General features: G+C 44.2%; 1 protein-coding gene across 1 annotated transcript in view; it reads right to left on the reverse strand.

Moving 5' to 3' along the window:
- Nucleotides 1-6,410: 6,410 nt before the first annotated feature.
- Nucleotides 6,411-25,274, reverse strand: part of ipo4 (importin 4) — an 89,244-nt gene continuing 70,380 nt past the window's right edge. The window contains exons 26-31 of the mRNA XM_072270013.1: nt 24,187-24,395; nt 23,735-23,867; nt 20,911-21,015; nt 20,374-20,443; nt 19,744-19,872; nt 6,411-18,597 (exon numbers count right to left, since the gene is read on the reverse strand). Of these exons, the coding sequence (XP_072126114.1) occupies nt 19,745-19,872; nt 20,374-20,443; nt 20,911-21,015; nt 23,735-23,867; nt 24,187-24,395 (645 nt within the window). The 3' untranslated portion in view covers nt 6,411-18,597; nt 19,744. The remainder of the gene's footprint in view (nt 18,598-19,743; nt 19,873-20,373; nt 20,444-20,910; nt 21,016-23,734; nt 23,868-24,186; nt 24,396-25,274) is intronic.

Here is a 25,274-nt window from a genome sequence, read left to right on the forward strand (position 1 = left end):
TCATTGGCAGAATCTCATATGGCGACGAGAGGGCGTACTGGAGAGAGATGTACCAGCTGGTGGAGTGGTGTCGCAGCAACAACCTGGCACTCAACGTCAGTAAGACCGAAGAGCTGATTGCGGACTTCAGGAAGGGTAAGATGAGGGAGCACACACACCAGACCTCATTGAGGGATCAGAAGTGGAGAGAGTGAGCAACTTCAAGTTCCTAGGTGTCGATACCTCTGAGAAACTAACCCTGTCCCAACATATCGATGCAGCTATAAAGAAGGCAAGACAATGGCTATGTTTCATTAGGAGTTTGAGGAGACTTCTCAAAGGATACTCGCAAATTTCTGCAGATGTAGCATGAAGTGTATTCTAACTGGCTGCATTGCTGTCGGATAGGGGGTGAGGGGTGGTGGTTACCGCACAGGACTGAAAGAAGCTACATAAAGTTGTAAAATTAGTCAGCTCCATCATGGGCACTAGTCTCCGTAGTATCCAGGCCATCTTCGAGGAGCAATGCCTCAAAAAGGTGTCATCCATCATTAAGGACCCCCATCACCCAGGTCACACCTTGTTCTCAATGCTACCATCAGGTGGGAGGTACAGGAGCCTGAAGGCACACACTCAGCGATTCAGGAACAGCTTCTTCCCCTCTGCCATCATATTCCTAAATGGACATTGAACCCACAAACACTACCTCACTACTTTTTCACTTCGATTTTTTTTGCACTAATTTAATTATATATACTTTATTACTAATTTATACTAATTTTTATACTAATTTAATTATATATACTTAATTCAGTTTTTTTCTTTATTATCAAGTATTGCATTGTACTGCTGCTGCTAAGTTAACAAATTTTACGACGCATGCCGGTGATAATAAACCTGATTCTGAATATTTATTGCTTTGTGACAGCAGTGAAGCGCAAAGACACAAAAAGTTAACAATGAATACCAAAACAAATGAATAATGCAAATGAAATGGAAGACGGGTTGTGTTCATGCAGCATTCAGAAATCTGAGGGCAGACACTGTAGGGTCCCCATGTGGCCATTCCCTTCAATAACAATGATAACCGATTTGGATACTGTTAAAGGGGAAAGCCCAACAGTCGGGCGGGTGCCTGGTACTGAATCTGGCTTTGTTGCTCAGCAGGGAAAGTGGGGAGAAGGGCTGAGCTGTAGTGAGAGGGGATTCCTTGATTAGGGGAACAGACACGAGGGTCTCTGGATGAGAACGAGATTCCTGGATGGTACATTGCCTCCCAGGTGCCAGGGTCAGGGGCATCTCGGATCGAGCCCACTCAATTCTTAAACGGGAGGGTGAGCAGCCAGAGGTCATGGTCCATGTTGGCACCAATGACAAAGGCAGGAAGGGCGATGACATCCTGCAAAGTGAGTTCAGGGACCGGGTGCTAAGTTAAGATACAGGACAACTAGGGTTGTGAGCACGGGATCGCTACCCATATCTGTTATACTTTATACTTTTATACTTCATACTTTATTGTCGCCAAACAATTGGTACTAGAACGTACAATCATCACAGCGACATTTGATTCTGCGCTTCACACTCCCTGAATTACAAATATTAATTAATAAAAATATTAAAAAGTTAAAATTAGTAAATATTAAAAATTTAAATTATAAATCATAAATAGAAAATAGAAAAATGGGAAGTAAGGTAGTGCAAAAAAACCGAGGGGCAGGTCAGGATATTTGGAGGGTACGGCCCAGATCCGGGTCAGGATCCATTCAGCAGTCTTATCACAGTTGGAAAGAAGCTGTTCCCAAATCTGACAGTACGAGTCTTCAAGCTCCTGAGCCTTCTCCCGGAAGGAAGAGGGAGGAAAAGTGTGTTGGCTGGGTGGATCGTGTCCTTGATTATCCTGGCAGCACTGCTCCGACAGCATGCGGTGTAAAGTGAGTCCACGGACGGAAGATTGGTTTGTGTGATGTGCTATGCCGTGTTCACGATCTTCTGCAGCTTCTTTCAGTCTTGGACAGGACAACTTCCATACCAGGTTGTGATGCACCCTAGAAGAATGCTTTCTACGATGCATCTATAAAAATTAGTGAGGGTTTTAGGAGACAGGCCAAATTTCTTTAGTTTTCTCAGGAAGTAAAGGCACTGGTGGGCCTTCTTGGCAGTGAACTCTGCTTAGTTGGACCAAGTCAGGTCATTTGTGATATTGACCCTGAGGAACTTAAAGCTTTTGACCTGTTCCACTTGCGCACCACCAATGTAAATTGGGTCGTGCAGTCCACTACTCCTTCTGAGGTCAACAACCAATTCCTTCGTGTTGATGACGTTGAGGGATAGGTTATTGTCTTCGCACCATGCCACCAGGTTCTTAATTTCCTCTCTGTACTCAAACTCATCATTACCTGAGATACGGCCTACAATTGTTGTGTCATCTGCAAACTTATATATTGAGTTTGATGGAAACTTGGCTACACAATCATGGGTGTACAGTGAGTACAGCAGGGGGCTGAGTACACAGCCTTGTGGGGCACCGGTGCTCAGAGTGATTGTAGAGGAGAGCTTGTCCCTGATTTTTACAGCCTGGGTCCTGTCTGTGAGGAAGTTGAAGATCCAGCTGCAGACCTGAGTGCTAAGCCCCAGGTTCCGGAGTTTAGGAATCTGTTTAGTTGGAATGATGGTATTAAAGGCAGAGCTGTAGTCAATGAAAAGGAGCCTTACGTACACGTCTTTATTCTCCAGGTGTTCTAAGAAGGAATGTAGGGCCAGAGAGATGATATCTGTGGTTGACCTGTTGCTCCGGTTGGTGAATGTGTTGTAACTCCAAAAATTAATCGAAAGAAAAGTACAGGAGTCCAGGATAACTTGCCTACCAAGTTTTTGTTCAGAAAGGTCCTCACATATGACGTGGTGGCATAATGATGTACCTCCCTAATATAGCGCACGAGGGATTATGTAAAGAAAGAAAGAAAGCGTCTTTTGGACATGTCAGCATCCCAAACCGCGAACAGTGCGCGACAAGCTGTTTGATCTGATGATCTACACCAGGTCACCAGACAAAGCTTTGAGCCAATGCTTTCATCTTGATGACCGGCATGTGGCTTCTCCAACACTTTAGCTCTCAGCTTGGATGATACAACTCTCAATCCTCACATAAGGCCACCTCTGTCAAGGGCAAGTTCATCCCAGTGCTGGTAAAAATGGGGGAAACTAGAATTTCTGCTGCACATTCCAGCCATTTAGATTTGAGAGAGTGTAGGGTCTTTTCTGGTTTTCCACTGGGTCATCGCTGCCATATTAGGGAGACTTCTGATTTGCATTAGGGAGAATATGCTAAGGAGAGTGTCCTTCGTAAATTTTTCAGGCTTTCTTTCTTTTCCAAGGGTAAACAGGACAATCCATCAACATGTCCATGATCAGTTGTCCTCTTGAATTCAACCTTGTAATCGTGTCCTCCAAGAATCAGAGCCCGTCTCTGCATCCGTGGTGCTGTTGTTAGCGGAACACCCTTCTGTGGGCTGAAAATGGGCACCAGTGGTTGATAACCAGTAAATGAGGGGAAACTGTCTCCCATACAAGTACTGGTTGAAGCATTCTACACCCTAAACCAGAGTCCAGGGCTCTCTGTCAATCTGAGCCTAATTTTTCTCTGCAGTGGTAAGGGAACATGATGCAAAGGCTTTGGGGCATTCATTTCCATCACTCATAACATGTGGTGAGACTGCGCCCATGCCATAAGGTGAGGAGTCACAGGCAAGTTTCACCAAATGATGTGGATCACAATGTATCAGTACGGTGTCTGGCACCACCATTTCTTTTACCTTTCGTAAAGCTACCTCACACTGTTCTGTCCATTGGATTTCCTCCTGATCTGTAGTAATGAGTTCAAGGGGTGGAGCACAGTTGCCCGGTTTGACAGGAGCCTATTCTAGCAACTGACAAATCCTATAAAGGACCACTACTGTGGCACGTCCTTTGGCCTTGGGGCAACCACCACTGCTTGAATTTTCTCAGCACGCTTGTGTAAAACCTTGAGTGTCAATGTTGTGATCACAGTAAGTGATGCTTGGTTTAGAGAATTCATACTTTTCAAGTTGTGCTCTGAGCCCATAAACTTCTAATCTTTTTAACGCTGTTATGACATTTTGGAGATGTACCTTGTCATCTTCACTGGCAACAATGATGACATTCAGGTAACACAGAGTGTCTGGGCAGGTTGCAGCAGCTGGTTGATAGCTTTCTGCCAGAGTGCAGGGTCTAATAACCCTTTTATAGTGATAAAGCCCTTTTTTGAGTGTTTATGTTTATGGTGTTTATATATCTCAATTGGGTTAAGATCTGGACTCTGACTTGGCCATTTTAAAAAACACAAATTTTCTTCTTTTTAAACCATCCTGTTGTTGATTTACTCTTGTGATTCGCTTCATTGTCTTGTTGCAGCTTCAGGTGATGGACTGCTACTCTGACGTTCTCCTGTAAAATGTCTTGATACAATTTTGAATTCATTGTTCCCAAAATGATTGCTGCTGTCCGGGCCCTGAGGCTGCAAAGCAGCCCCAAACCATGGTGCCCCCTTCCACCATGCCTTGCAGTTGGGATGAGGCTTTGGTGTTGGTGTGCAGTGCCTGTTTTCCTCTAAACATAGCAATGTGCATTTCTGCCAAAAAGTTCAACTTTTGTCTCATCTGTCCACATAATATTGTCCCAGAAGCATTATGGAACATCCAAGTGGTCTTTGAAAACTTGAGACGTGCAGCAATGTTTTTTCTGGAGAGTAGTGGTTTCTTCCATGGTGTCTTTCCATGAACACAATTCTTGTTCAGTGCTTTTCTTGTAGTGGACACATGGACAGAGACTTTAGCAAGTTCCAGAGAATTCTGCACGTCTTTTGCTGTTACCCTTGGGCTCACTTTCACTTGGGCACATGTCAAGGAGAAGCATTTAAAAAAGGAGCATTTTGCAGGGCTCGGTGCATTAGCAGTGGACCAGTTGGTTGTGTGTGTGTGTGTGTGTTTGTGTGTGTGAGAGAGAGAGAGAGAGAGAGAGAGAGAGAGGGAGAGGGAGAGAGAGAGAGAGAGAGAGAGATTGATTGATTGAGATTGAGATTGAGATTGAGATTGAGAGATTTGCACAGGTCCGGGAGAGGAGTTTAAAAAGGAGCATTTCACAGGGCTCGGCACTTTAGCAGCGGACCAATTGATTTGTGACTCATTAGCAGGAGCAAATAAAAGTAAAGCAGGGTCGAAGCAAAGTGGCTATTGTGTGAGTGGACCAGTGTAGGAGCGGGAACTTGAGGTTTTGGCAAGGAGGAACAGGTAAATAGCAGGTAAGGCTTTGGTAGTGGTTGAATAAAAAGTCACTAAATTACAGTTAATTAAATAAAGTAGGGATGATGCAGGATCAGGTCTTGTGCTGTAGCTGCATGATGTGGGAGCTGGTGGACCCCATTGTGGTTCCTGGAACTCAGGCTCAAAATTGATGACCTGGAATCTGATTTTCAAACACTTCAGCACATCAGGGAGGGGGAGAGTTACCTGGATCTGTTTCAGGAGGTAGTCACACCCATTAGATTAGCTGCCTCAAATTCGGTCTGTGGTCAGGGACAAGAGGGTGTGACTGTGAGTGAGGCGGGTAGTGGGATCCGAGAGACAGTGCTGGAGGAGCCCCAGCCCTTGAGCTTGTCCAGCAGGTCTGAGATTCTTGCTCCCTGTGTGGATGAGAGTGGGAGCTGTAGGAAGGATGAGGAACCTAACTGTGGCACCGTAGTTCAGGGCGCCATTCAAGAGATATGTAGTGGTAACTGGGGATAGTGTAGTCAGGGGACTAGACAGAGTTCATTGCTGTGAGGATAGAGCATCCCAAAGGCTGTGTTGCCTGCCTGGTGCCTGGGTTCGGGACATCTTATCTGACCTGCTGAGGAATTTGCAGTGGGAGAGGAAAGATCCAGTTGTTGTGATCCATGCGGACACCAACAACATAGGTAGAAGGCGGAAAGAGGTTCTGCTGAGGGAATTTGAGTAGCTTGGGACTAAATTAAAGAGCAGAACCAAAAAGGTAGTAATCTGTGGATTACTACCTAAACCATGTGCAAATTATCAAGAAGCTTAGAGAGTTAAATGTGTGGCTCAAGGTTTGGTGTGGGAGAAGTGGGTTTGAATTCATGGGAAGCTGGCACCAGTACTGGGGAAGGAGGGAGCTGTACCTATGGGACAGGCTCCACCTGAACCGTGATGGGACCTGGATCCTAGCGAATGGCATAACTAGGGCTGTGGATAGGGGGTGGGTTCAATAGATTGGAGAAATATGGATAAAGGAATAAGTGTGGATAAAGATAAAGAAAAACCAAAAAATATAAAGAGAGAAAAGTAAGAGTGGAGTAAAAAAAAGCAAAAGAGAAATAGATTACTTTTTTAAAAATTTTTATTTTTATTTGGATAAGGAATTCACAAGTATCATGTACTTTTTCCACACATAACCTTTTCCATTTTTTTTATATGTATAAAACTATAATTATTTATACATTCTTAAGTACACATTGAGATGATATAAAAGGAAATTAGACACTTAAATAGATAATTATGTACAGTGGTAATTCTGATCTATTAGGCTAAGTAATGGTATTAGTTGTTAAGAAACATAGTAACGATAGTATCCATAAATCTCTTCTGGACCATTTCTTCTGGTCCAAAATGTTGTATGTAAGCCTATGTAACAACCATTGTAGGTGTTTATATCGTTCATGCTTGCTCCTGCCCCCAGACATAATTATCCAATCCCTATGTACTTATTTACTTAACTTTATCATTTTTTATCCCTTTCCCAAATATTTTCCTTTACTTGTATTAATTCTCTATTTTCCAAAAGAAAACAAAAACAGTAAACATTTAGACTAGGGGTGCTTACGTTAGCAATATTACTGTGTTGATGAGAAGAGCAGTATAAATCATTAGGAGAGTCATCTAAAGTCTGCTCGCATTGGGGTTATATATTCAATCCATTTATTCCAGATTTGATAAAATTTTTCTTTTTGAATTCTCAGAGAGTAAGTCAACTTTTCCATTTTAAATATTTCCAAGATAATTTCGTGCCAATCTTCTAATGTAGGTGGTATTGGATTTAGCCACTTTCTAGTGATTGATTTCTTACTTGCTGCTAAGAGGGCCTGCAGCAACTTTATATCTTCCTTCTGTTCAAGAAACAATACATGCCCCAAATAGAGCGTCTCAAAGTTCAGAGGTATCTGGGACCTAAGTACCTTAACTAATGTTCTATGAATACTTTCCCAATATATACTTAATTTAGGGCAATCCCAGAAAATATGAAAATGATTTGCCTCCTTGGAGCCGCACTTTCTCCAACACATCACGTTTGTATCTCTATATTTTTCCTGATATGGGGTCTTGAAGTATCTTATAATATTTTTCCAACAATGTTCTCTCCAAGTCAAAGAATTAGTCGAAGACCACTGAAAGCTGCATATTTGCCCCCAAGCCTCCTCTGAAAGTACCAACCCCACTTCTTTCTCCCACTTCTCTTTAATATACAGTGTATTTACATTTTTAGCATGGGAGAGTGCACTATATAATCGAGAAACTGATTTACTAGGTATTGAACTGCAAGCCGAATTCAGAATCTTGAAAAATTCTAATTCTACTGTTGATAGGTCTGTATATCTACAACTCTGGTTGAGAAATAGATCACAAGATTTTAAAAGCACAATGAGTGTAAGAGCACTTTAATTGAATGCCCATAGTATTCGAAACAAGGTCAGTGAACTTGTGGCATAAATCAGTACAAAGGGGTATGATTTAATGGCCATTACGGAAATGTGGTTGCAGGGTGGAGTGGAGTGGGAACTAAATATCCAAGGATATCAGGTAATACGGAAGGATAGGCAGGAAGGTAAGGGACGTGGGATAGCACTCTTAATTAAAGATGAGATCAGGGCAATAGTGAGAGATGATATAAGATCTAAGGAGCAGAATGTTGAATCCATCTGGGTAGAGATTAGGAATAGAAAAGGGAAAAAATCTCTGTTGAGGGTGTCTATCGGCCACTGAATAATAATATTACAGTGGCACAGGCAATAAACTGAGAAATATCTGAGGCATGTAGGAATGGAACAGCAGTTATCATGGGGGACTTTAAATTGCATATAGATTGGGTGAATCAAGTTGGTCGAGGCAGTCTTGAGGAAGATTTCATCGAATGCATCCATGATGGCTTTCTTGAACAGCATGTTATTGAACCTACAAGGAATGTGCTATCTTAGATCTGGTCCTGTGCAATGAGACAGGTAAAATTAGTGATCTTGTAGTTAGGAATCCTCTTGAAAAGAGTGATCACAGTATGATTGAATTTCTCATACAAATGGAGGGTGCAAAACCAGTGTATTATGCCTAAACAATGGAGACTACAATGGGATGAGGGAGGATTTGGCTAGTATAGACTGGGAACACAGGCTATATGGTGGGACAGTTGAGGAACAGTGGAAGACTTTCAAAGAGATTTTTCATGGTGCTCAACAAAAGTATATTCCAGTTAAACGCAAGGACAGTAAGGGTGGGGAGAGCCAGCCTTAGATTACTAATTAAATAAACAAAGGCATCAAACTAAAAGTTCATGCATACAGTCACCAAGAGTAGTGGGAAACTGGAAGATTGGGAAAAGTTTAAAAAGCAACGAAGTACCGCTAAGCGAACAATAAAAAAAGGGAAGCTAAATTATGAAAATAAACTAGCACAAAATATAAAGACAGATAGTAGATGTTATTATATTTATATAAAATGGAAAAAGGTGGCTAAAGTGAATGCAGGTCCCTTGGAGGTTGAGAAGGGGGAATTGATATTGGGTAATGAGGAAATGGCCAAGGCTTTGAATGGCTATTTTGTGTCAATCTTCATGGTGGAGGACACATCTAACATGTCAAAGAGAGATGTTATGGATGCGATGGGAGGTAAGGACCTCGATACAATAGTTATCACTAATGAGGTAGTGCTGAGCAAACTTGTGGGCCTGAAGATAGATAAGCCCCTGGTCCTGATGGAATGCATCCCAGGGTACTAAAAAAAATGGCATAAGTTATAGTAGAGGCTTTGATGATGACTTACCAAAATTCTCTGGAATCTGGGCAGGTACCGGCGGATTTGAAGACAGCGAATGTCATGCCATTGTTCAAAAAAGGAGGTGGGAAAAGACAGGTGAATATAGGCCAGTTAGTTTAACATCTGTAGTTGGGAAAATGCTTGAAGCTATCATTAAGGATGAAATAGAGAGGCATCTGGAGAAAAAAATGGATCCATCGGGCAGATGCAGCATGGATTCAGCAAAGGCAGGTCCTGTTTGACAAACTTACTGGAGTTCTTTAAGGATATAACAAACGCAGTGGATAGAGGGGAACAGATGGACGTTATTTACTTGGATTTCCAGAAGGCGTTCAATAAGGTGCCACATAAAAGACTTATTCATAAGATAAGGATGCATAGAGTTAGAAGTGATGTATTAGCATGGATAGAGAATTGGTTAACTAACAGAAAGCAGAGAATTGGGATACATGAGTGTCAATCAGCGATGAGCAGTGTACTGCAGGTGTAGGTGTTGGGCCCTCAACTGTTCACAATATGCATTAACAATCTGGAAGAGGGGAGCAAGTGTAGTGTATCTAAGTTTGCTGATGATACTAAATTGAGTGGAAAAACAAATTGTGCAGAAAATATGGAGAGTCTGCAGAGAGATATAGATAGGTTAAGTGAATGGGCAAGGGTCTGGTTGATGGAGTACAATGTTGGTAAATGCAAGGTGATCCATTTTGGAAGGGAAAATGAAAGAACAGATCATCATTTAAGCAGTAAAAAAACTGCAGCATGCTGCTGTGCAGAGGGACTTGGGAGTGCTTGTGCATGAATCACAGAAGGTTGGTTTGCAGGTGCAGCGGGCTATCATAAAGGCAAGTAGAACGTTGGCCTTCATTGCTAGAGGAATTGAATTTAAAAGCAGCAGGGTTTATGCTGCAACTATACAGGTGAGGCCGCAGCTGGAGTACCGCATGCAGTTCTGGTCTCCTTACTTCAGGAAGGATATATTGGCTTTGGAGGTTTATTCTAGAGATGAGGGGGTTAGACTATGAGGAGAGATTGAGTCGCCTGGGACTGTACTTGCTCAAATTCAGAAGAATAAGAGGTCTTATGGACACATATAAAATGATAAAAGGGATGGATAAGACAGAGGCAGGAAAGTTGTTTCCACTAGAAGGCAAGACTAGAACTAGAGGACATAGCCTCAAGATTTGGGGGAGTAGATTTAGGACGGAGATGAAGAGGAACTACTTTTCCCAGAGAGTTGTGAATCTGTGGAATTCTCTACCCAATGAAGCAGTGGAGGCTGCCTCAGTAAATATATTTAAGACAAGGTTGGCTAGATTTTTGCGTAGTAGGGGAATTAAGGGTTATAGGGAAAAGGCAGGTAGGTGGCGATGAGTCCATGGCCAGATCAGCCATGATCTTATTGAGTGGTGCAGCAGGCTCAGAGGCTCCTATATCTTATGTTCCTTCAACATTGTACATTGTGCTCTTGGTGTGATCTTTGCAGGACACTCAGTCCTAGGGAGAGTAGCAACAGTACTGAATTTCCTCGATTTGGAGACAATTTCTCTTACTGTGGACTGATGAACACTCAATCTTTAGAAATGCTTTTCTAGCCTTTACTAGCTTTAAACATCTCTACAATTCTTCTTCCAAGGTCCTCTGAAAGTTGTTTTGATCAAGGCATGGTATACATAAAGAGATCTTTCTTGTGAAGTGCAGGCTCTGTCAGTAACCTGACTTTGTGTCTCTTTTTTAAATGGCAGGGCACCTCTCCAATCTCAACTCATTGATTGGAACCCCTGACTTAGAGGCTCACATACTTTTTCGAAGCTAGACCCTGATTGTTTAAATGGTGTACTCGGTAATGATAAGAAGTACAATTGTTTGTGTTATTAGTTTAAGCAGATGGTGTTTGTCTATTATTGTAACTTAAATGATCAGACTACATTTTATGAGTAATTAATGCAGAAAGCCAGGTAAGTAAACCTCCAGGATTATCAGTTCATTTAAAGGGAAAATTAGAGTCAGGTGTTTCAATCAATGGGATGACAATCAGTTGTGCATGTGGGAACCCCTGCCCTATTTAAAGAACATAAACCTGAGTCTTCACTATCAAAGTCTGATCTTCACCATACAGGTTTTTGGAAGTGTGTCATGCTTTGATCAATGGAGATTCCTGAAAACTTCAGAAAAAAAGGTGTTGATGCTCACCAGGCTGGAAAAAGATACAAAACGATTTCTAAAGAGTTTGGGCTCCTCCAATCCACAGTCAGGCAGATGGTGTACAAATGGAGGAAATTCAACACCATTGTTACTCTCCCCAGGAGTGGTCAACCAACAAAAATCACTCTAAGAGCAAGGCGTGTAATATTCCAGGTCACAAAGAACCCCAGGGTAACATCTAAGGAGCTACAGGCCTCTCTTGCATTGGCTAATGTCAGTGTTCATGAGTCTACTATCAGGCAAACACTGAATAATATGGTGTGCATGACAGGATTGCAAGGAGAAAGCCACTACTCTCCAAGAACATTGCTGCCCCTCTAAAGTTTGCTGAAGACCACCTGGATAAGCCAGAAGGCTATTGGAAGAATGTTTTGTGGATGGATGAGTCAAAAATAGAACTTTTTGGGCTAAATGGGAAGTGTTACGTTTGGTGAAAAGCAAACACTGCATTCCAGCAAAAGAACCTCATCCCATCTGTGAAACATGGTGGTGGCAGTGTCATGGTTTGGGCCTGCTTTGCTGCCTCCGAACCAGGACGGCTTGCCATTATTGATGGAACTATGAATTTTGAATTGTACCAGCAAACTCTACATGAAAATGTCAGGGCATCCATTCATGAACTGAAGCTCAAGAGAATGTGGGTCATGCAGCAAGAAAACAACCCAACACACAAGTCAGTCTATCAAAGATTGGTTAAAGAGGAAGTTCCACAATTTGAAATGGCAGTCAAAGTTCTGACCTTAATCCTAAAGGGATTGGACAGGCTAGATGCAGGAAGATTGTTCCCGATGTTGGGGAAGTCCAGTACGAGGGGTCACAGTTTGAGGATAAAGGGGAAGCCTTTTAGGACCGAGATGAGGAAAAACTTCTTCACACAGAGAGTGGTGAATCTGTGGAATTCTCTGTCACAGGAAACAGTTGAGGCCAGTTCATTGGCTATATTTAAGAGGGAGTTAGATATGGCCCTTGTGGCTACGGGGGTCAGGAGGTATGGAGGGAAGGCTGGTACAGGGTTCTGAGTTGGATGATCAGCCATGATCATAATAAATGGCGGTGCAGGCTCAAAGGGCCGAATGGCCTACTCCTGTACCTATTTTCTATGTTTCTATGAAATGTTGTCGAAGAACCTGAAGCATGTCATGCAAGGAAGCACACCAACATCCCAGAATTGAAGCATTTTGTAAGGAGGAATGCCTAAAATTCCTCCAAGCCAATGTGCAGGGCTGATGAACAGTTATTGGAAACGTTTGGTTGAAGCCCTGGCGTGCCTTCAGGGGGCCGGATTTTCATGGCTCCGGAGGTGGGCTGAGTCAAGGCTGGTGCTGCCGATTGCTGTGTTGTGGGAGAACGAGGAAGATCGCAAGCAGCGGGCTTGCTGCTGGCTGTGTGCCCTGAGGCACAGAGCTGGGAAAAAGCGACACAATACTTTTAATGCCATAAATCAGCGAGTTGTTTTGTTATGTTTCCTCCCACGACATGAAACGGGGACATCTCTTTTTTTTTCCCCTTATGAGAGAGAGCCTGTGGTATGTTGAATTATCGGGTGAATGAGTAGTCTTTGGGGTACTGCAAGCCTGTGCTTTGCTTTGCTGCACGATAGAGTGCTTGGTGGGGTGTGCCAATGCTTTTTTTTTGCTGATGTTGCGGGGGGGGGTTGTTGCCTTGCTGCTTGTGTGTGGGAGGGGCTTTGAGGCTTCATTCTTTGGGGCCCTCCTCTGTTTTCATGGATGTTTGTGAAGAAAAAGAATTTCAGGTTGTATATTGTATACATTTGTGACATTAAACTTACCTATTGCTGAACAAGAGGTCACACCAGTTACTGAAAGCAAAGGTTCACATACTTTTTCTAACAAATACATGTAATATTTTATCATATTTCTCAATAAATAAATGAAAAAGTATGATGTTTTTTTGAGTTATTTATTTCACTGCGTTCCCTTTATTTAGTTTTAGGAGTTGCGTAGAGATCTGATCACATTTTAGGTCATATTTATCCAGAAACAGAGAAAATTCTAGAGGGTTCACAAACTTTCTAGCACCACTGTAAATAGAGTAAAAGAAAGGCGATAGTGGATATTGGACCACTGGAAAATGACGCTGGGGAGGTAGTAATGTGGGACAAAGAAATGGTGAATGAACTCAATAAGTACTTTGCATCAGTGGAAGACACTAACAGTATATCAGAAATTCAGCAGTATCAGGGGGCAGAATTGAATATAGTCAGCCTTACTAAGGAGAAGATGCTTGGAAATGTCGCTCCACTTTTTAAAAGAGGTTAAAAAGCAGGAAATTATAGACTAGTTAGCCTGACTTCAGTGGTGGTAACACGATGGAGTCAGTTATTAAGGATGAGGTTTTGGAGTATTTGGAGGTACATGATAAAATAGACTAACATCAGTATGGTTTCCTTAAGTGGAAATCTTGCTTGGTAATGCTGTTGGAATTCTCTGAGGAAATAACATGCAGGATAGACAAAGGAGAGTCAATGGATGTCGTTTACCTGGAATTTTAGAACACTTTTGACAAGGTCAGGATCAGAATCAGATTTAATATCACCAGCTTATGTCATAAAATTTGTTAACTTTGCAGCAGCAGTACAATGCAATACATGATAAATATAGAAAAAATAATTTATTACAGTGAGTGTATATATAATAGTTAAATTAAAAACAGGAATAATAAAAATGTGAGGTAATGTTCATGGGTTCAATGTCCATTTAGAATTCGTATGGCAGAGAGGACAAAGCTGTTCTTGAATCGCTGAGTGTGTGCCTTCAGGCTTCTGTATCTCCTTCCTAACAGTAACAATGAGAAGGGGGCATGTCCTGAGTGATGTGAGTCCTTAATGGATGCCACCTTTCTGAGGAACCACTTCTTGAAGATGTCTTGGATGCTATGGAGGCTAATACCCGTGTTGAGCCGACACACAAGGCTACTTAAGGAGATCAGAGCCCATGGTATTACAGGAAAGATACTGGCATGGATAGAAGATTGATTGATTGCCAGGAGGCAACGAATGGGAATAAAGGAGACTTTTTCTGGTTGGCTGCTGGTGACCAGTGGTGTTCTGCAGCAGATGGTGTTGGAACAGCTTCTTTTCATGTTATATGTCAATGATTTGGAATGACAGTCTCCTTAGAACATAGAAGACTGAGAGGAGATTTCTTAGCAGTATACAAAATTATGAAAGGTATAGATAGGGTACTGTAATTGCAAACAGACTTTTTCCACTGAGGTTGGGTGGGACTACAACCACAGGCCAAGTGTTAAGGGTGAAAAGTTTAAGGGGAACATGAGGGGAAACTTCTTCACTCAGAGGGTCAAGAGAATGTGGAACAAGCTGCCAGCACAAGTGATGCATACATGCTCAATTTCAACATTTGAGCAAGGTTTGGATGAGTACATGGACGTGGATGGTAAGGGTATGGAGGGCTATGGTCCCGTTGCAGATCGATGGGAGTAGGCAATTTAAATGGTTCAGCATAGACTAGGTGGGCCAAAGTGCCTGTTTTCTATGACTCCATGGCCGAATCGATGCATTTGTGGCCAAGTTTGCGGACAATACAAACTTGGTGAAGTGGAGTGGCAGGTAGTGTTGAGGAAGCAGGGAGTCTGTAGAAAAACTTCAAAAGATTGGGAGAATGGGCAAAGAAGTGGCAAACGGAGAGAAGTGTATGGTCATGCACTTTGTAGAAGGAAAAAAAGGCGTAGACTATTTTCTAAACAGAAAGCAAATTCAGAAATCAGAGGTGCAAAGGAACTTGTGAGTCCCCGTGCAGGATTCCCTAAATGATTAACTTGCAGGTCGAGTTGGTAGTAAGGAAGGAAATTGGAGAGTCCAGAGGAGGTTCACGAGAATGATCTTGGGTATGAAATGGTTAATGAATGAGGAGCGTTTGATAGCTCTGGGCTTGTACTTGCTGGAACTTAAAAGAACGAGGGGGGAATTTCATTGAAAACTACTGCTATCATGTTTTGACCTACTTTGGTTGGTCCTCCCAAAGTGCAACACCTTACACTTGTCTGCATTACATTTCATCTGCCATTTTCAGCCCATTTTTCCAGCTGGTCCAGATCCCCCTGCAAGCTTTGATCGTCTTCTTTGCTGTCCACTACACTCCCAATCTTGGTGTCATCTGAAAATTTGCTGATGTTGTTTACATTATCATCCAGATCACTAATGTACAGTAGATGACAAGTAACAGCAGACCCGGCACTGATCCACTAGTCACAGACCTCCAGTCAGAAAGGCAACTATCTACAACCACTCTCTGGCTTCTTCCATGAAGCCAATATCCAATACAATTTACTGCCTCATCTTGAATGCCAAATGACTGAACCTTCTTGACCAACCTCCCATGTGGGACTTTGTCAAAGCAGTTACTGAAATCCATGCAGGTAACTTCTACTGCCTTGCCTTCAACTTTCTTGGTAACTTCCTTGAAAACCTCTAAAAGTTTTGTTAGATATGACCTACTACACACAAAGCCTTACTTACTATCCCTAATCAGTCGCTGTCTATCCATATATATCCGGTCCCTTTGAATACCTCCAATAACTTATCCACTACTGAGGTCAGGCTTACCGGCCTATAATTTCCTGTCTTATTCCTAGAGCCTTTCTTAAACACCAGAAGAACATTAGCTATTTTTCAATCCTCTGGCACCTCACCTGTGGCTAAGGGTGTTTCAAACATCTCAGCTAGGGCCCCTGCAATTCCTGCACTAGTCTCCCAGAGGGTCCGCGGCAACACAATGTCAAGCCCTTAGGATATATCTACCCTAATTTGCCTCAAGACAGCAAACACCTCCTCTTTAATCTGTACAGGGCCCATGACCTTGCTTTTTTATTGCCTCACATCTATAGAGTCTGTGTCTGTCTCCCGAGTAAATACAAATGCCAAAAATCCATTTAAGGTCTCCCCCATCTCTTTCAACTCCGCTCTCATCTTCCAGAGGACCAATTTTGATGTTGGGATCATTCACTTGGTAATTTCCTGGTTTGTTCTTTCTTAAACTAAGAATAACATTGGCTACTCTCCAGTCTTAAGGAAGCTCACCACAGCTGTACTCTCTAGAGTTTAGAAGAATGAGTCGTGATCTCATTGATACCTACTGAATACTCAAAGGCCTGGATAGAGTGGATGTGCAGAGGATGTTTTCAATAGTGGTAGTGTCTCTAGGACCAGAGAACACAGCCGCAGAATAGGATCTCTGATGAAGGATCTTGGCCTGAAACATCAACTGTACTCTTTTCCATAGATACTACCTGGCCTGCTGAGTTCCTCCATTTTGTGTGTGTTGCACAGAATAGGATCTTCCTTTAAGGCAGAGATAAGGAGGAATTTCTTTAGCCAGAGGGTGGCAAATCTGTGGAATTCATTGCTATAATACGGCTGTGGAAGCCAAGTCATTGGGTATATTTAAAGCAGAGCTTGGTAGGCTCTTGATGGAGATGCTGGAAATGCTGGAGGAACTCAGCAAATCAGACATTTGTGGAAGTGAAGAGTCCAAATGTTTGGGCTGAGACCCTTTTAGTAAGAGCGTAAAAGGTGGGAGGATGAGGTTGAGAGGGAAAATAAATCAGCCATGATTGAATGGCGGAGTAGACTCAATGGGCCAAATGGCCTCACTCATCTCTTATGCCTTATGGTCTTAAAGAGGACATAAAGACCTCTATCAAGGTCCTGGCATTCTCCTGTCTTTCCCCTCAAAAACTTTTAATAGATTCTCTCAGATTTCTACAGATGCACAGTAGTTAGTAGTCAGAGAGGCAGCTGCTCTGTTCTTGACCCGCTGAACCTGCAGAGAGTGCTAAACATAGCCAATCCATCACAGATTTGTTAATTCCTTTCATCCAATCTGTGTTGCTTCAAGAAGACTCGTGAGGAAATCTAGGGTCATGCCACATTGACCATTCCTGATTGAATTCTTCGACTAATGACAATCATTTTATTGCAGAGAGACTCATTGGAAGTTGGGAGCTTGGGGCTGTATTTAGTCTGTTTGACCTTTTATGCTGTTTGACTGTTTGACTTACAATACAGAGGGTGATTGTGTATGGGTTTTCCCAAGAGCAAGTGATAACTATGGGAGATTTCAGGTTGTGCTGAATGGACAGTTACATTTGATCTGATTCTGTATTTCATTGAATTCAAGAATTTCTTCAGCAATTTGCTTTCCCCATTTGGTCACCTGTCCCGAATTCAAGGAACATGGGGGTGGAGGGGGGGGGGAATGAGGAAAAGGGGGAGGGAGAAGGGGAGGGGGAGAGGCAGAGGCACAGACACAGACACACACACAGGCAAACATAGAGACACAGACACAGAAAACACAAATATACAGACACAACACACAGGAGCCACACACACACACACACACACAGACCACACACAAGCAGAAACATACACAGATGTGTCACATTATCACTGACAAACACATTCATACATAAACATACTGATACATAGACACAAATGTACAAAAACAGGAGACGAATACATATGACACAGACCCTCAGGTTCGCGTATACAGTCACAATTGTGTTCACATATATCAAACGCACACCAACAGATAAACAGACACACAAGCATCGAGAGAATCCTGGACACACACCTATATATAAATGCACAGGGAGAGTGGAAGTGAAGGGCAAGGAAGAAGGTGGAGGGGCAGAAGGAGCAGCTGGAAGGAGAGAGGGGGAGGGAGCATGCAAAGGGGGAAGATGGGGGAAGGGAGACAGCGGGCTGAGGGGGTAGAGGGGAGATGGCAGGCAGAGAGATGGAGATGGAGGAGTGAGTCGGGAGGGAGGAGGCAGAGGAGCGATGGGGGAGGGAGGGGAGGAAGTGGGGGATACAGGCACAGGGGATACTACTCCATAGACTGTCCGTTATTGGAAGGAGACTGTTAACCCTGTGCATCCCATAATGCAACCAGGGCCAAATGCAACTTCTTTTCTTGGCTTTTATTTATTGGAACTCAAAGAAAATTTTCACAACCACGAAAAATTTCATTCCACAACGTTGGTCTTGAAACACTTCCTTGGCAGGAAAACAAATAAATCACCCCTTTTTAGCAGCAGGGGTGAAAAAAAAAACATGACCAAGAATCTTTGGCAACTTGTTTTTTGGAACTGTTAAAAGTCTGTTCAAAATCTCCCCACAAGGAGCATCAACCAATTTCCTTCATGCTTTCCATGTGAGGTCCAAATAGTCCCACTCCTCATGTTGGCCCACCAGAGTGGATTACTCAGTAACAATGTAGTGTGTTGGCTGCAGAGAAATACTGGGCTTGTTCATCCTCAGGTCAGTCCTAACAACCGCAAACTGCAGAGAGATGTGGGCGGGGGGGGGGAGAGAGAGAGAGGATGAACAAGGAGTTAGGTCTGTTGTAGTGCACACAGACAGGACACTCAGCACAAGATGAATCAGCTGCAGTTCAGCTCAGTCCACGGGTGAGAACCAGGTATGGTGGGGGAAGACCAGACATCACCATCAGTCACCCAGGAACACTACTGTGGGAAGAGTGGTGAGGAGGGAGTGTCGTGCTATGGAAGGAGCAGTGAAGGAGCACCTTGCTGAGGGAGAGATAGTAAGGGAGAACCACACAATGGGATAGGTGCTGAGGAGGGAAAAATCACACCGTGGGAGAGAAGTGAATGCCATGATGAGGGGCCGTGTGCCACACTGAAGGAGGGAGTGCCGTGCTGTGGGAGGGGTGGTGAGGAGTGAACACCGCACTGAGGGAGGGGCGGTGAGGAGGGAGTGCCGTGCTGAGGAAGAACTGTGAGGAGGGTGTGCTGCACTAAAGGAGGGGTGGGAGGAGGGAGCGCCGTGCTGATGGAGGGGCGAAAGAGTGAGTACTGTGCTGAGGGAGGGGTGGGAGGAGTGAACACTCACTGAGGGAGGGGTGGTGAGGAAGGAGCACCTCACTGTGGAAAGGGCACTGAGCAGCTGCGCAGAGGGAAGAGCAGTGAGGAGGGAGTTCTGTGCAGCAGGGCTGATGAGCAGAGAGCACTGTGCTGTAGGAGGAGCAGTAAGGAGAGAGCGCTGTTTATGCAGGAGGATCAGTGGGGAAAGAGCTTTGCATTGTTAGCACAGGTTAGTCAGAGGGACAACTGGAAGAGAGTGCCACACAGGTGGAGCTCTGAGCTCTCCCAGACTGGGGTGTGAGAGTGAAACCCAAGGTCGTGACTGTAGGAAGGCAAAGGCATGTTCTCACTAACCAGCACTGCTCAACTGTGGTGTTAGCTGGACAGCAGATCAGACAGACCTATCCAACCCTCAGCTGAGAGCAGAGGACAAAAGACTCTGTCTGTGGTTCGAACTGACCACAGTTCATAGGTGTTGGACACCATCAGTGACAAAGGAGAGCCTCACCTGCACTGACAAACAGGCTCCCAGATATGTGGACAACCACCACCCCCACTCCATCCCCAGCAGCCTGGACCAGGGCTTCAGGCAGCTTCTTACCTCAGGAATACAGGATAGAAGAGAGCTTCTTGGCAGCTTCTTGAGGAATTGCCAGCAGTGAATTCTGAATTTCCTGAGGGAAGCATTGGGACATATCCTTCAACAGCATCACCAAGGTGTTCTGACTTTCTGTATTAAATAAAGACAAACATTAGTACAGTGCATTTCTGATGGAGGTACACACTACACAATGTGTGATGGACACACAGAGTACTGGAATGACCGACGTGGGTACACAGAGGTGTGTGACTGACGTGGGTACATACTTAATGTGCAAATGAAGCTGACAATGGTAGATAAGATGATACAAGCCAGAAGCTGAGAGGTTATAACAGTGTATGAGATTGTATTACCAAGGAATCTAGAGTGTCTTATTGAGCACACGTCAGACACACAAAGTGAAGAGATGAGGTGATTATTGATACGGCGGACTGCATGGCCGAAGTACCATGATATGTATGACCGGCAGAGATTCACAGTGGTACACGTGATCCTCTGTTGTGTAGTACTGAGTTCCATATCTTAAATGACTGGTGCACACAGAGGAATGTGGATGGGTAGGTCTGTGAATACCAAGTCCTGGCAGGTTGTAGATTTTCAGCCACATAAATAAAACACAAGTGTTCTTACCTTCTTTGAGCTGGTCTGTACCAATCACTTCAGCAAAAACAGTCAGTAACTGCTGCAAATGTTGAATAACCTAAAGATCAGCCAGGTAAATAAGAAGCAGGCCATTGAGTAAGCAATGAACAGCTTTCTTTACCCCCCTCCACATCCCATGACTTCACTTCACTGATCCATAAAGTTGGCAGAGGAAACAGTATTTCTAACAGACATGGTAGAGGCATTAAACTAGAGTCTACTTCATTCACTTTGCTCTGTAAGGTAGACATGCTTCCCACAACACACCCTTAGTTTAAGGTGGGAGGAGATACGAGAAAGATTTTGGGGCTTGCTGCCAGAGGAGCTGGTATCAGATAGAATTATTACATTTGCAAGCATTTAAACAGATATTACATATATGTCAGGCAGACAAGGGGACTGAATGCTTATAAATGGTACTAGCGTAGGTGGGCATGGAGTTGGTGTGGTGAGGCCCAATTTTCAGCTGAACAACCTGTACTCCCCTGAATTTGTCCAGTGCCTCTTACTCCCTGGTTGCCTCACCTGACTGGAATCGCTTTTGTACATGAAGGCGATGCAGTTAAAGACTGTAACATTTTCTTCAAAGTCCTCTTTCAGCGGCAGAGATCGAACCAGGACAGGAAACACCTTCCAACACAAACGGAGAGGATGCAATAATTCAACGGACCTGACTGGATCGGGCTCATCTTTGACCACACAGAGACAAACAGCACTGTCACCATACTTTGGCCCGTTCTCCCATTGAGGAGATTAGCAGCACCGCGATGTTGATATTCTGTCTGGACAGTATTGGGGTGTTTGCAGTGGTTGATACACATTGGATGAAACCTCTCAGCTTCGCTTTCCCAGCTCTCCTGAGTGGCAAAATCTCTAGGGTGAGACACTGAATGAGAGGCTTTGGAGAGGGTCCTGAAGAGGTTCACGAGAATATTCCCAGGAATGAAAGGGTTAATGAGGAGTGCTTGATCGCTCTGGACCTATACTCGCTGGAATTCAGAAGAATGAGGGGGATTCTCACTGAAACCGACCAAATATTGAAACGCCTAGACAGAATGTTTCCTATAGTGGGGGAGTCTAGGACCAGAGGTCACACCCTCAGAACAGCATGATATTTCTTTAGAACAGAGATAAGGAGGAATTTCTTTAGCCAAAGGGTGATGGATCTGTTGAATTCATTGCCACAGACAGCTGTAAAGGCCAAGTCACTGGGTATTATTTGAAGTGGAGGTTGATAGGTTCTTGATTAGTAAGGGTGTCAAAGATTATGGGGAAAAGACAGGAGAATGGGGTTGAGAGGGAAAATAAGTCAGCTATGATTGAAAGGCAGTGCAGACTTGATGGCTGAACGGCTTAATTCTGCTGGATTGCACAATTGCACCTAACTCTGGTACATCTTCCCACAGTGTCCCTTGTTCTGCCACCGTGATCTCCATACACCACACCACGCAGAGTACTCCCCTGTGCCCCTCATGAGATCCCATCTGATTCTCCAGACTCCACATCCATTTCCAGTAGGGATTGGGCCCTTGAAGACAGAAACCGGTGAACTTATTATGGGGAACAAGGAAAGGGCAGATGAGTTGAACAGGGACTTTGGATCTGTCTTCACTAGGGAAGACACAAACAATCTCCCAGATGTAATAGTGGCCAAAGAACCTAGGGTAATGGATGAACTGAAGGAAATTTATACTAGGCAGGAAATGGTGTTGGATAGGCTGTTGGATCTGAAGGCTGATAGTCCCCGGGACCTGATGGTCTGCATCCCAGGGTACTTAAGGAGGTGGCTTTAGAAATCATGGACGCATTGGTAATCATTTTCCAATGTTCTATAGATTCAGGATCAGTTCCTGTGGATTGGAGGGTGGCTAATGTCCCTCTCTTCAAGAAGGGAGGAAGAGAGAAAACAGGGAATTATAGACCGGTTAGCCTGATGTCGGTGGTGGGAAAGATGCTGGAGTCAATTATAAAAGATGAAATTACGACACATCTGGATAGCAGTAACAGGATTGGTCTGAGTCAGCATGGATTTACGAAGGGGAAACCGTGCTTGACTAATCTTCTGGAATTTTTTGAAGATGTAACTATGAAAATGGACAAGGGAGAGCCAGTGGATGTAGTGTACCTGGACTTTCAGAAACCTTTTAAAAAGTCCCACATAGGAGATTAGTGGGCAAAATTAGGGCACATGGTATTGTGGGCAGAGTACTGACATGGATTGAAAATTGGCTGGCTGACAGAAAACAAAGAGTAGCATTTAACGGGTCCCTTTCAGAATGGCAGGCGGTGACCAGTGGGGTACTGCAGGGTTCAGTGCTGGGACCGCAGCTGTTTACAATATATATTAATGATTTAGATGAGGGAATTAAAAGTAACATTAGCAAATTTGCCGATGACACAAAGCTGGGTGGCAGTGTGAAATGTGAGGAGAATGTTATGAGAATGCAGGGTGACCTGGACAGGCTGGGTGAGTGGGCAGATGCAGTTTAATGTGGATAAATGTGAGGTTATCCACTTTGGTGGTAAGAACGGGAAGGCGATTATTATCTAAATGGAGTCAAGTTAGGAAAAGGGGAAGCACAACGAGATCCAGGTGTTCTTGTACATCAGTCACTGAAAGCAAGAATGCAAGTACAGCAGGCAGTGAAGAAAGCTAATGGCATGCTGCCCTTCATAACAAGGGGAATTGAGTATAAGAGCAAAGAGGTCCTTCTGCAGCTGTGCAGGGCCCTGGTGAGACCATACCTGGAGTACTGTGTGCAGTTTTGGTCTCCAAATTTGAGGAAGGACATTCTTGCTATTGAGGGAGTGCAGCGTAGGTTCACAAGGTTAATTCCCGGGATGGTGGGACTGTCATATGTCGAAAGATTGGAGCAATTGGGCTTGTATACTCTGGAATTTAGAAGGCTGAGAGGGGATCTTACTGAAACATATAAAATTTTTAAGGCATTGGACACACTGGAGGCAGGAAGCATGTTCCCGCTGATGGGTGAATCCAGAACCAGAGGCCACAGTTTAAGAATTAGGGGTAAGCCATTTAGAACAGAGTTGAGGAAAAACTTTTTCACCCAGATAGATGGATATATGGAATGCTCTGCCCCAGAAGGCTGTGGAGGCCAAGTCTCTGGATGCTTTCAAGAAAGAGATGGATAGAGCTCTTAAAGATAGCGGAATCAAAGTTTATGGGGATAAGGCAGGAACTGGATACTGATTGTGGATGATCAGCCATGACCGCAGTGATTGGCGGTGCTGGCTCGAAGGGTCGAATGGCCTACTCCTGCACCTATTGTCTATTGGATGGGTTTGGGACAGGGGTATGGGAAACCATGAGCCTGTGTCATTCCCTTACCTGTTCCACAGGGACACCTGCCAGGTTAGTCATTATCATTCGGGACACGGCTCCACAGACATTGTCCACCACCCGCCGGTTCTGCTCTCGGGCAATGATGGACGACAGGACTCCCAGCAGAGATGGGTAGTGTCTGACGATGAGTGTTAAGGAACTGACAGCAGAGCTGAACCAGAGTCCCACAGACAAAAGACAACAAATGACATTCCACTTCTCCTTAGGCACCAAAGTTTATCAGGCACAGCCTCTTGCTGGACTCGTGACAATGAGTCTGGCAACACACACACAGCACAGAGAAAGAAACAGAAGTGTACATACATCAACACTACACAACTAAGCGATGATCAGTTGTGGAAAAGGAGAGAACAGACAAAGTGGAAGACAGAGGCAGGGAGAGGGGGAGAGAGAGGATATGTTAAGAATGTTTATATTTTCTTGCAAGTTCAGGATACTCAAATATGGCTTCCTTCCCTTGCTCAGCGAGCACTCCAATGCCGAAGACAGAATTGCTGCGCACCTCCTCGTCCGTGTCGCGGGCTCCAGCCTGAAGCACTGGCAGCAAACGGGGTACAAACTGCACTGTAGCTGGCCCCAAGGCATGAACCGTCTCAGCAATTGACCCGATGGCAAAGGATTTCTCGGCCACAGTGCAGCTCGGTTTCTAAAACACAAGACCAGTTCTTGTCCATTATCCAGACAGTGGCAAGCACTTCCCAAGGGCCTTTCTTCTAACTCAAGTCCCACAAATCTGTTTGGGCAACAGTGCAGGCCTTTGCCCCATTTTGCCCCTTATATCTCGCCCTTCTCACCTTAAAACTGTGTTGCCCAGTTTTAGACTCACCTAACCTGTGAAAAAGACTGTGACCATCCACCTTATCTATCCCCCTTGAAATTTTATCTGTAAGGTCACCCCATAGCCTTCTTTAATCCAGGGAAAACAATCACTGCTTGTCCTGCCTGTCTTATAACTTTAGTCCTCCATCCCGGCAAAATGGTTTTCGCAACCTCTCCACCTTATTACGTTCTTGCAAAAGTAATGGCAACCGTTTCTTGGAGAACGCCAGAGATCTCAGGCACACTAGGTCCCAATCTAGGTCTCCAGAACTCCTTTCTGGGTTAGTGTGCCTGTCTGCCCAGACACAGCCCACAAGGCTTGCACATTTCCCTTATTAGGAAGGAAGGTTTCATATACATATGTTGGGGGAAGGGGAAGGAAAGAGAAGGGCAGAGGAGTTCATCTGAACACAGGTCTGCTCCCGTGATACCCACAGTTCTCTCATGGCTGTAACGAGCAGTAGGTCCTGTTGGCCTGTGTCAATGCTCCTGCCCCATTGTCACCTGTCTGCCAGCCAATCTGCCAGATTCTCCTACCCCTCAGCACCACATCCACCATCCAAACTGCTTCACCCTCCTACCCCTCCACCACCCAATCTGCCACCCTCCTACCCCCCAGCACATCCTCCGCCCAATCTGCCACACCCTCCTACCCCTCAGCACCATATCCACCACCCAATCTGCCACCCCCTACCCCCTCAGCACA

This window comes from Mobula birostris, chromosome 10 (genome assembly GCF_030028105.1).
Source record: "Mobula birostris isolate sMobBir1 chromosome 10, sMobBir1.hap1, whole genome shotgun sequence".
Lineage (NCBI taxonomy): Eukaryota > Metazoa > Chordata > Chondrichthyes > Myliobatiformes > Myliobatidae > Mobula > Mobula birostris.